The 12705-nt window shown below is 37.6% G+C and overlaps 1 protein-coding gene across 1 annotated transcript in view; it reads left to right on the top strand.

Moving 5' to 3' along the window:
- Positions 1 to 12705, top strand: part of COX10 (cytochrome c oxidase assembly factor heme A:farnesyltransferase COX10) — a 140110-nt gene that overhangs the window by 20847 nt on the left and 106558 nt on the right. Inside the window, exon 4 of the mRNA XM_075014408.1 lies at positions 1777 to 1901. Coding sequence (XP_074870509.1) covers positions 1777 to 1901 — 125 coding nt within the window. The remainder of the gene's footprint in view (positions 1 to 1776; positions 1902 to 12705) is intronic.

Here is a 12705-nt window from a genome sequence, read left to right as displayed (position 1 = left end):
AACTTTTCTCTCTGGCACATAAATACCTTTGTGTGCCAGCTACAAAAGTGCAATGTGAATGTTCAAGAAGTGGGGAGCATTATCTCCCGTAGCCTTGTCTTAGCAATTGGCTGAAGAAGAAGGAGCGCTAAGTAGATTTGTAGGGTCTACAGTTTTACTTTGTTTTGTTTTTGAGAGCATTTGCACTTTCATGATGATGAGATTGCATGACAGTACTCGTATGGGGCAAATTAAAAATACTGTTTCTTTTGTTTGATTTTTAGAGTGCAGATGTTTGTAACCAAAAATAGTATTTCGAATGAGCACTGTACACTTTGTATTCTGTGTTCTAACTGAAATTAATATATCTGAGTATGTAGGAAAAGCATCCAAAATACTTAATACATTTCAATTGTTGTATTGTTCATCAGTGCAATTAAAACTGTGGGTAATTGTGGGTAATTTTTTAAACCACAATTAATTTTTGCATTTGCGTGAGGTAATTGTGATAAATCAACAGCTCTAGTTAAATTTAAATAAAATTAAATGCTGAAATTAAAATTAAGTAGTGCATATTTTCTTCTCAGTTTTAAAGAAAGTCAAGCCAGTGAACTGATGGCATTGCTTGCTAAGCATTGGGAACTAGAGTTTATTGAAGAGTTAAACCAGCTTTTGACAGAAGTAGCCTCTTCTGCCAGTGCAGAGATAATATTTCATCATTTCAGCTTGTTCAGTTCAATGTCTAGTTGATCCAAAGTTAAAAAGGGAGTTGAAAAATCAGGAAAGCTTGTTTTCCTTTTCCTGTCTTTCTGAATGAAACCTAGGGGTGAGTATTTGAGATCTATTAGTTCTAAAATTTTGAAAAGCGTAGACACGAGAATAATCAGGTCTGTTTCCTAACTGCAGTTAGCACTTCCTTTTAATAAATCAGTTGATTTTAATGGAAAATTTATGTTGATAAACTTTTTTTAATGTATCCAGAACGTGTAAGATAATTTAATTTAATAATAATAATCAATAAAACTGTGTTTTTCTGCATTTTAACTGAATTTGAACTTCCAGACATGCAAAGCTTGATACAAATCACATGTAAGAAGTTAATTTAATCAATATTATATAGGGAGCCTGGGCATCTGTTGAATCATTCATCATTTTTTAACACAATAAAATGTAAAAATTAAGAACCTGATTTAAAAAAAAAAGTTTAACAATATAATGTGTTGAATAAATGTGTTAAATACAACGTATGCAACTAGTTAACAAAGAGAATCACCTCATTTAATCAATGTGTTGTGTTGGTTTCCACCCATTGGGATTCAGCCTTTCTTTATGCAAATAAAAAATACAAATGTGACACAGTTAAAATTACCAGAGATGTAGCTGAGTTAGTCTGTATCTTCGAGAACAACACGAAGGCCTGTGGCAACTTATAGACTAACAGGTATTTTGGAGCATAAGCTTTCGTCGTTGCCCACAAAAGCTTATGCTCCAAAATATCTGTTAGTCTATAAGGTGCCACAATTAAAATTAGTTATTTTAATCAAGGCTTTCTGCTTACTGATTTGGATCAAATTTAAAATCAGCCATTTGAATTATTTTAACATCAATCAGTCTACTCTGCTTGGAGCCTGTAACAGATAGTGGTACAAATAATTAATGTCAGAAATAAACCTATGGTATGTGGAGGTCTTACAGTATTCCAAAATAACTGATCTATAATGGTTGTGTGTATACAGGAGAAATGACTTATTGTTGGAGTCATTGTGGTAAAACACACATTGTGCTTTTGTGTTGCAGCTCTAGTTGTGAGTACTGCATCTGCTGGATTTGCTATGGCTCCCGTCCCTTTTGACCTTACTTGTTTCCTGCTTACTACCTTTGGAACTGGACTCGCTTCTTGTGCAGCCAACTCCATCAATCAGGTCAGCCCATCATCTTTTAACTTGTACCGTGAAGGGATGTTGTCTTAGCTGGAGAACTATGAATGTTGATTGTAAGGGTGTGTTTACACAGCAAAATTATTTTGAAATAACAGCTGGTATTTCAAAATAATTTTGCAAGCGTCTATACAATGCCACTGCTATTTCGAAATAATTTTGAAAGAGCAGTTGGCTTATTTTAAAATAGGTGCTATTCCTCATGGAATTCGGTTTACCTATTTCAAAACAGGTATTTTGAAATAGGGGCTGTTTAGACAGGGAATAGATCCTATTTCAAAATAAGATAGTGTGTCCAGTGGTTCTATTTTGAAATAGTCTGTATTGTGTGTGCATCTTCTATTTTGAAATAGCTGAGTGCTATTTTGAAATGTATTTTGTGCATAGCAACATTATTTTGAAGTAAGATATTGTGGAGTAGTTTATTTCAAAGTAATGCTGCTGTGTAGACATACCCTAAAATATGGGTGAACCGAGGGAGCTGTGTATTTTTATAAGTTATGAACATCTAGAAGTTGCACTACAGAACTGTGTATCTATTGATGGCATTGATAATTAAGAATATACATCCCTAATGTAGTTATCATACTCAAAAATGAGCTAATAAGATCTCCAAACCTTGGGAAGTCTTAGTTTTGATAGAATAAAAGATGCACCATTGAATGATGGTGAGGTGGAATTGTGCAGCGTTTAGAGTATGGGAATTCAGACTTCTAGGTTAATTGTAATTCTACTATTGTCTCACTGTGTTCTGTATCAAATCATTCAGGCCCCCGTCCTCCTCCTATTGAAATCAGTGGGAGTTTTGCTATTTTCTTCAGTGAATTTGAGATTGGGTAACCTTTGGAACCTCTGTTTATCAGTATCCACATTCGTACAATATAACATCGTTTGAGCTCTTCAGATGAAAACGCTTTGACAACAACACCTAACAATATGTACTAAAACCATACTTTTACACAAAGTACTTTTCTGTCTTGAAGTATATATAAATTGTACAAAATATGTACAGATCTGAATAGGAAGATTGGCTTGAGCCTGCCTTTTAAGTTCTTGCAGTTTCCTCAGTATAGATGCAACACAGTTCTGAAAATAAGCCACCACTTCTTTTCTCATTCTTCTTTTATATCCTGTATGTTATAGTTTTGCCTATATTCAAAATTCAGTTTGTAGCCTAAAAGAAACAACTGAAATAGATTGACACCTGTTTTAGTTTCCATTTTGAACTGAATGCTGAAGGAAGAATTGAGATTTTCTTTACAGGCTGTTGGTTTAATCTCTTCTTTTTTAAGATTCTGATAAAAGTTTGCAAAAAATGATTGAATTCACAGCTTTCAACTTATAGATACTCATTAATATGCTTTGTATCAAAACTAGCCATCTTAGTATACTTTGGAATCCAAAGCTCTCTGGAACTTTTATTCAGGAAACCAAAGGAATAAAAGTTAATTACAGGGTCAGGAAAACAGCAGTAATTCAGACATTGTACAACACTGGAACTTTTAGTAATTGTATTTTTCCCCTTGGTTAATATTAGAGCTTGTTGAACCTCAGAAGGCTTGGTATTGTGGCAAGCTAATGGCATTCTCCACTCCAAAACCAATTTCTCCTCCAGAATTTATAATGTTGTTAAATATAAAAAAAAGTTTTTTTTTTTTAATTTTATAAAGGCGGACGGGGGGAAGCAGTTGCACTCTGTAGCTTGCTGTGTGAAAGGGGTCACCAATACAAAAGTTTGAGAATTGCTGATCTAATTGAAGAAAGGTATATACTTACAAATTAGTTTTGTGTCACAAGGGATAAACTGTAACTGGATTTTCTGATGTAAGTAGAAATAATCAAATGCCTTTTGTGACAGTTCTGTTAAATTAATTGTGCTTTCTTGGTACAGTAGAGGAAGCAGAGTGTAAAATGCTTAACAGTCCTGGAGAAATGGTATTAAAAATGTTGTGGACTTCAAAGTGTTTTGGAAAATATGGCTAAAATATCTTTGAGATTGGAATAACACTGGGAGCAAATGTGTAATGATCTAGAAAAGCCTCTGAAAAAGGAGCGTGATTTGTTTGTAGAAAATGTTGAGAGAGATTTCAAAATCTTTTCTTTTAGGCACCAGTTTGGATACAGAATGTATAAAATAATTGTGGAAAATGTTATCAAGAGAGTTCCTGGTCAGAATAAATACTGGGGAAATTTGTGAAGTTCTGTCAAATGTGCATTGGTCTTAAGAGATGAACATGGTGCCGTGGAGTATCAGATAGTGAACTGCTGCAGAAACGTGTCTCTCTTGTCCTCTGCCAGTTGTTCTGCCTCTGCATCACTTCTCCGTATCACGGTACTTCAGACTTGTATGTCTCACCTAATCTAGTATTTTAGTGGCCTTCTAACACAGTGGTCCCTAGTTCTCCTCCACATCACCCAACACTGCATTATATCTTTCACCCCTTCAGTAGTGTACTACAACATGTCACTGCTTTTCAGCCCCACCTGTTCGAACACTTTCCTCCACTGTCTGAGTGCCCCTCTCCTTTCCGGTACTGGAATAATTTAGAATTATTGTATTCAGGTGCTCTCCATGGATCACTTCAGAATGAAAGAACACCATGTTGTACAATGTTTTTAATCATAATAACAGGAAAAAAAAATCTGAACACAACTACCCAGGAACAGATCATTGATGTTTCATTTCTAGTGTAAAGACATTGAGCTTGTGATTGTCAGCCAACTGTGCAAGCCCAAATGATTCAGCCTGAGCCAGTCTTATTGCTTGCAGTGGCAAAACAAAATACACAAAATAAGTGGAATTTGGAAATCAGTCTTTTAAACACTTCATTTTAAATTTAAATAAAATGAACACAGTTATTCCTAGTACATCATCTTCTATAATGCTTTTATATATAAAGAATTCTTGATAGAGCATTAATCTTCACTTGTCTTTATGCTGTGCAGAGATGATCCTACTTATTACGGTTGGGGGAACTGAAACACAGAGAAGCGGTGATGTCCTTGAGCAGAGTTTCCAGTTGTGTCTCCAGACATATTCAACCTGTTGATGTGAATTTTAAAGGCATTTTCTCAAAACATTCAATAAAAACAAATAAAACAAAAAGTGAGGGAGCAGGAAAGTGCCTGAGAATCAACAGAAGGTTGGCTTTATTGCCATGGTGTCCAACACACTAGCCACATGGGGCTATTTGGCCAGTTGAGTGTGGATAGTTAGCTTGAACAATAAATGCATTTTCAAAATAATGCAACTAGTTTGCTATAGCAGTAGCCACCAGTGTTTCCCCCCTAATTTCTTCCATCCCTGTGTGGAATATATTTTACATGCACCACGCCATGTGCCTATGTGCATCACCAATAGAAACATGCTGCCAGCTGTGGGAGGCTATGGGCGCTCTGTTGATCAGCTGAGCAGTACTTGAATGTGTCTTGGGTGGCCACTCATGCACACAGCTTCAAGGGAATACTGGCTAATGCTTCAAAACTGGTTGGACACCACAGGCTTATTGTCAGCTTAGTGAGAACTGAAGTGAACATTTATTTGCTCCCATATTTTACTAAGTATATCATACCACTGCTTTTATTCTTTGCTGTTTTTAATTTAGGTGAGAATCCAACTTTTTTTGCTTTGTAAGACCTTTTATCTTTTGAAAGCTAAAAGTAGGATTTTTAGTATTTGGAATTTCTCAGCCTTATTTTACATAGAAATATTGTCATTTGTGAGGCTTTTGAGATGTTGGTCTCTGATTTGTGGAGGAGCAGATAAAACAAGGAGATGTTTACAACACAGTACAAGGCCTGAAAATGGTAAAAAGAATCATGTGCATATTTTATACGTCAAGTACGTTCTTCTAAAAATGTAGCATGAACGGAACATGAACTGAAAGCAGGATGTTTTAAAATGGTTTGAATTTAGTAGCTGGAAGATAAAATGCTGTGTTTGGATTTTACTGATAGTACCTTGAAAAGGAAATGAGTGGAGCTGAATATGTCAGTTAAAGTTATAAGCAATTAAAAATGAAGCAAATACTTTATCACCAGGGAAAAGAACAAATCTAATCATATTTAGCATTGCTACCCATGCAGGGTTTTGATCTGAGGGGTACTGGCATTTAGTAGCTGCAATGTTTGTGCTTTTTGACAGCTGGCACATATAAAAGACTTGCTAACTTTTGTTCTTCTTATAACATCAACATCACTTGACAATACAGATAGACCCCAACTTATGAACTCAATTTGGTTGTAAGTCGGAAATACCCTTATACAGGTAGATATCAACTGCCCACTACCAGTAATGTTTATAATATTAGTTCACTAATCCTGTAAATGTAACAAAGCACCTACAAAACAACAATCAACGACAAAAAAAAGAAACACTGAGGGCAGAAACACATGGAAAAAAACAACAAAACTGCAGTGACAGCAAACTGAAATTGACAAACATGAACATGAAATACAAAACAATGCAATACAGTAATGTAAATATTGTAAATAATAATACTGTACATGGACTTTACCTTTATTCCTGGTATTGTCACTTACACTTGGATTGATAGTCATGAAGGTGAATGAACTGAATTAATTGAATGAGGAATTGGAGGAGGTAGGTGACAATACTACAGGAACATCATTGACAGCAGATTCATCTTCGACTTCAGCAGTGCCTTTGCTTGTAGAAGGTATTGGTTCAGTGGGGGAGGCAGCAGTGCTGGGGGCTTTCTTCAAAAACTATCCATTTTGAACTGGACAGTTTGTTATTTCTTCTCATTATAAATTTCTCTATAGCAAGCCAGGGCGTCCTGAGTTAAATGATCCACTTTTGAGTATCTTGCAACATTGGGGTCTGTTGTTTCAAACATGTGCATTCCTTCATTTATTTTGCTGAAAGCTGCAGCCATTTCTTTCATCCCAAATTTTTTTGGGGGGCAGCTTCTTCTTCTTGGGCTTTTTGTCTCTCTTCATCTGCTATCCTCTCGGCCTCCAGTGCCATTAAATCTTCATTGCTCAGCTGCTCCCCAACAGCCTCAACCAGTTGGTGTATGTCTTCATTATCTCCACTTCCAGATCCACTTCTTTCGCCAGCAGTACAATTTTATTGGAAATTTTTTCCAGTGCCTTTTCTTTTCCATAGCCTTTGAAACTGTTGACATATCTTTTTAGGATTTTCTTCCATATGCCATCCATACATTGTTGAATGACTTCCTCCCACCCAGCAGCAATGTTCCTTATGCCATGCAGAATGTTGTAGTCCTTCCAAAATTCACTTAATGTTTTGGCATTTTTGCATTTTGTGGCAGCTATTGCCTCTGCAGATGTGTTGCAAAGATAATATGCTTTGAAAGCATCTATGGACCGTTGGTCCATAGGTTGGAGAATAGATGTGGTCTTTGGAGGCAGAAACGCCACTTTAACTTTAGGATGTAAGTTATTTAGGTGTTGAGAGTGACCTGGAGCATTATCCAAAATAAGCAAAATTTTGAAAGGAATTCTTCTCTCCAGAAAATGTGCTTTGACTTCAGGGATGAAACAGTTCATGAACCAATCTTCAAAAAGTGCAATTGTCAACCATGCTTTCATATTAGCGCAAGAATGGACTGGTAAAGTAGCCTTGCTGATATTCTTAAAGGCTCTAGGGTTTTCATGATTAAATCAAGAAGGGTTTCAGTTTATACCCAAAAACATTCCCTCCTAACAAGACTTTGACAGTCTTTGAAAGCCTTAAAACAAGGCATAGTTTTTGCCTCCTTATGTATGTCAGTACAGTCAGGCATTTTCTTCCAAAAGAGACATGTCTCATTGACATTAAAAATCTGTTCTGGCAAATAATTTTCCTCTTTTATCAGTTTATCCAATTCCTCTCTGAAAGTTTCTGCTGCTTTCGAATCAGCACTGGCTGCCTCCCCACTTTTTCACATTGTGGAAGTTTGCATGGTTCTTGAAACGGTTGAACCAACCGTGACTGGCACTGAAAATGTGGTTGTAGTCATACCCCTTCTTTTTCTTTAACCCTTCCAAAAGGTTACGAGCCTTAGCCTGTATCATCTTGAGGCTTAACAGCAAGCGTTTTTGAATTTAGTCTTCCACAGCACTAAGAGTTTTTCCATGTTGTGGATGGGGCCAGTCCTTTGATTTATAATTGTTGATTTCATAGGCGCAGACCCTTTCACTGCTTCACGAATGTGGTCACTATCCTTTATAAAGGTGCTTATGGTGGATTTCAATAGGCCTAAATTATATGCCATGGACGACACTATTTGTCCCTCTTTTTGTATTCCCTTACTATCGCTATTTTGTGTTCTAAATCAATCGCTTTTCTCACCACCCTTATCAGTAGCACTTTTCCTGTTACTTGCCATGATGGCCACAAGCAAACACAGAAAATACTGTAAGGGTAGCATAAATGAGGGAATGAAACATAAACACGCTGGCCGAAAGTGGGCATGCAAACACAACGTGCTACTGAGAACCAAAACAAAACAAAGGGGAGGGGGACAATATGTCGGCTGCTGCCATGACTGAGCTGTAGTTCTCATGCCACGCTGCCTGTGCTGTTCAAAAAACTAAATGTACATGGTTCTCAACTCAAAAATATTATACAGTACAGAAATATGGGGTTAATGGGAGGTTGGCCGTAAGTACGAATGGTCGTAAGTCGATGTGTTCATAAGTTGGCGACCGCCTGTAATGATCTCTGACAAGCCTAACCTGAAAGAGGAGGAAGGGTGATCTTGTGATCGTAGCAGTGGTCTGGGACCCAAGAAGGTTCACTTGTCAGCTCACAGATGCCCTTGTGTGATGCCCTTGTATAAGTTACATAATCAATCTCTGTTTCAGAGATTGTAAAACAATCTGTAAAACAGCCCTAGCTCATAAGGTAATTGTGAGGACAGATTCGTCTACGTGCATGAGGTAGTCAGATACCATAGAGATGGGTGTCTTGTTAAAAATCTAGATACCATCCCTGTAAATTTGTTCTTTACTGGTTCTTCCATCTCCAAAAGGAACTGGAGGTTGTCTTGGTGAATAACAGGTAGCACTTCTGCTATAACTTCTCTTGAAGAGCATTTAAAGCATTATGCAAATATTAATGAATTAATCCTTACAAACTCTCTTAGAAATACAAAAATATAATTTCTTTTGTAGTAGGGGAAACTGAGGCCCCACAAGATTTTTTTTTTGATTTGTATGTAGTGTGTTTTGTAACCATCATACTTCCATTTTCTGTAGCAAGTACTAAAACTTACTGTAGAAATCTGATCGACTTGTCATTTTACAGTTGTTGGTCCATTTCACTGATTAATCAGGACTGCCCACGTGCGGACTGGTAAGGAGCTCCTCTAAATAGTTAATGCTCAGATGATAGAAAAACATCATCCAGTTTCATCCTATTCGTGTACAAAGGTGCTGGAACAATTTGTTTAGTGGGGGTGCTGAGAACCATTGAACCAGACAGCGAACCCTGTTTATGATGGAAACCACTTAAAGCGAAGGGGTGTGGCAGCACCGCTGACACCTCTAGTTCCAGCCCCTGTTGTAATCTATTTGTTTTGTTGTGTTCAATATTGGTAAGCTGGTATTTGTAAAGTACTGGTAATTTTCTCCACCATGTTGTGGCATGTAAGGCCTCCTAGCAAGGTAAAAAGCATGAGGCCAACAGTGTCAACAGATGATTTAAAGGGCAAAAAGAGATCCTGTGAAAGAGGGAATATGATTGAGTGGTCTCCAAAGTGTCGCAGGCATAACAGCATTGGATTAATTAGCCAGTTACAAAAACATAACTCATTTTTAAGTGATAGAAATAGGAAGCATCTGGAATTACAGTTAATCTAGGTACCTGTGCAAGAGGGAAGGCAATTGGCTGCAGGTCTTGCACCGGAGTGAACAGAACTGGCTAGTCGGATCTGGCCAGTGGGTGGGGCTGAAGGTGGCACACTGACAGTGAGGCCTGGCCCACAGAGTGGATGCTATCAACTGCCCTAATGCCTGGCCTGACAGTGAAGAAGCACGGCATCTTTGGTTTAATAAGGGTATGTCTTCGCTACCCAGAAGATCGACCTGGGGTTCAATTTTGTGCGCCTAGTAAGGACATGTGAAATTGAACTATCAGGGATTGACAGTCGACCCCTGTACTCCTCAATATTTCAAGGAGTAAGGGAGTTCAACCAGATAAGTTGATTGTAGGTAAGTTGATTCCAGTTATGCCATAGCTGTAGCTGGAATGGTGCATCTACAGTCGAGTTTGAGGTCTAGGAAAAACCTGGCCTAAATCTATACTTTGTTTTGGGTCTGTCAGATTGTAATGGAGTTCTTCTTCTTCCTCTTCTTTCATCTCTTTAGTCTTAGGATTTTAGATATTTGAAACACTGTTTATTCCCAGAGGGAGATGCTTTGAATACTAGCAAAAAGAGGACCCAGAATATTTTTTTATTTTTATTTTTTAATTGGTGACACTTGATGGGCTTTCATTTTGTTAGGATTTTTTTTTTTTAAAAACAAGGTAGGTGTTTTATTTTGGGAGTGGTTTGTTCATTTATACTTTCATGTTGAAAATCTTATTCATGTGAATTTCCATACTACCCAGCGAGTCTATTCATATAAATAAGAATTCTGCTCATATGTTTCAAGGTTTTCCGTTGGACGCCACTAGGTCCAGATGATGCAAGTTGCTTTGTGCCAGGGTCTGCCCATGAGAATCGCAACTTTAGTTTGTTGTGTCGATTGGTCTATTAAAAGTAACTTGTAAACAACCCTATGGAGAAGAAGAATCTTTTTTAAAGGAATCAAAGAAGTGAGCAGCTAGGTAAGAGCTAAAATACACACACATGCACACGTGCGTGCGCTAAACAGGCAAGGTTTCAATAAAATGTCACAGGTTACAAATAAACTAACACTCAGATTATATTTACCAAATGAGAAGTAAAGAGAGAATGGGGGGGAGGCGGAAACAGGAAAGAAAAATGGTGGTAGCTTTTACCCCAGGCACTTTCATTTGTGTTTTCTATTCAAACATTTTTCATAACAATGACCAGTTTTATTACATGTCTGAAAATGCCTTCTATGTGTTTTAGAGCAGCATGGCTATGTCTGCACTAGCGTTTTATTGACAAATTGGAGTTTTGTTGATAAAACTCACAGAGCATCTGTGACAGAAACTGTGGACAAAAAAGCTATACAGACACTCCAGAGGGCCTTTTTGTCAACAGAGCGGATCAAAAGATCAATCCGCTGTTATGTGTAGACGCGATCTGTCGACAGAAGTATTGTCAGAACACCTCTTCTGACAGTAACTTCTGTGGGCAGATGCTTATAATGTAGACATAGCCTATGCGACTAATGTAAGTCCTCACAATAGAATTACAGTTGTTAGAAATGAGAGAGAAAGTTCTCTATTAGATCATCAGTCCTTTGCCAGTCAGTGCAGGACTTTTTCCTGCTCTGTACATTGCCATGTGTTCAGTTCAATCTACTTTTAAAATTCCCAAGTGATAGTTTCTGCAACTTCTTGAGACACAAAGTGGGTTAGGCAGTAACTCTTACTCACCCACCTTCTCTTTCTAATATCCTAGGACCCACATAACAACAATACTTTTCTTGGGAGACTATTTCAATAACAATATCTCAGTAGAAGTAGATTTGGAAAAAAGAGAAAATATGCTTCCCCCCCCCACCCCAGTCTGCCTTATGAAACCAAATAGTTGCTTCAAAGAAATCCTCAAAATCATGTTTCTAAAGGGAAGTGCTTAATGAGAAATGTGGTGGGAGAAATGTGGTGTCATTTGTTCCTGCATGCATTTTGGAGGAGGCCTTGTCCAGTCTCTTTGCATTTTGTAACTTGAAATGGGGACAGTTAGCCAGTATGTTTGCCTTGTGCATTGTTTATCTGAGATTAACACCTGATGCATCTCTGTCTCTCTCTGAAGTTTCCTTTGTTTTGACTGAACTGACTGCTTGCAGTAGAGGGCATTGCCTTTCATCTACCTCCAGTGATCAAAAGATTGTCAGAAGTAGTTATTAAAACCTGGTGTTTTAGCTCAGGAGTGCAAAGCTGTCAGTGTTGGAGGCAGCCTATGATGTAATTTACAGTACACAATAAATATATGAGAAGTGCAACATTGGAAGTCTATCTTCTGCTCCGAAGTATTCTGATATATGCAGCTTTGATATTTTAACTGCTAGGAAACCTTCATTAGTGGTCATTGAGGATCATAACTTATGTCTTAGTCAGATGATTCATAACTGTAACTCTGCTAGATCGAGGCAGCATGGAGAAATCTTGCTATCGAGCAGGAATAGCTTGGCCAGTGAAGATGTATTTCATGAGCAATGAAAATGATGAGCACTAATGAGAACCAACCTCAGAGAGAACAATAAATTTTAAATGCAGAGATTATCTTTCGGAAGAATAAATTATTTGACCTGTGACTGAAACTTGACAAAGGATCTTTGGAAAGTATTATAAATTAATACATGCCATTGTTGGGAGAACATCGCATAAGCATCCTGTTGGTGGGGTGACCATATTTTCCTTTGCTGAGTACAGGACGCCTGGTGAAGTTACTCATATTCAAGTAAGTTCTATAGTAATTGATCAGAACTATGCGGTACAAACATTCAAGTTCAGTTGACTGAGCCCCAACTAAAAAGAATTACTGCATATTTAGTCTTTTTTTTTTTCCCACTTCTTGTGTTTAAGGTTTGCTTGGGGAGAGGTGACACACACAGGCCCTCATACAACTCTCACACAGGCATAGGGATAACCGACTGACCTGACACATCCCTATCTACCTAG

Source organism: Carettochelys insculpta, chromosome 20 (genome assembly GCF_033958435.1).
Source record: "Carettochelys insculpta isolate YL-2023 chromosome 20, ASM3395843v1, whole genome shotgun sequence".
NCBI lineage: Eukaryota > Metazoa > Chordata > Testudines > Carettochelyidae > Carettochelys > Carettochelys insculpta.
The sequence above is the reverse complement of the archived record's forward strand: the minus strand, read 5'-3'. Positions and strand labels throughout refer to the sequence as shown.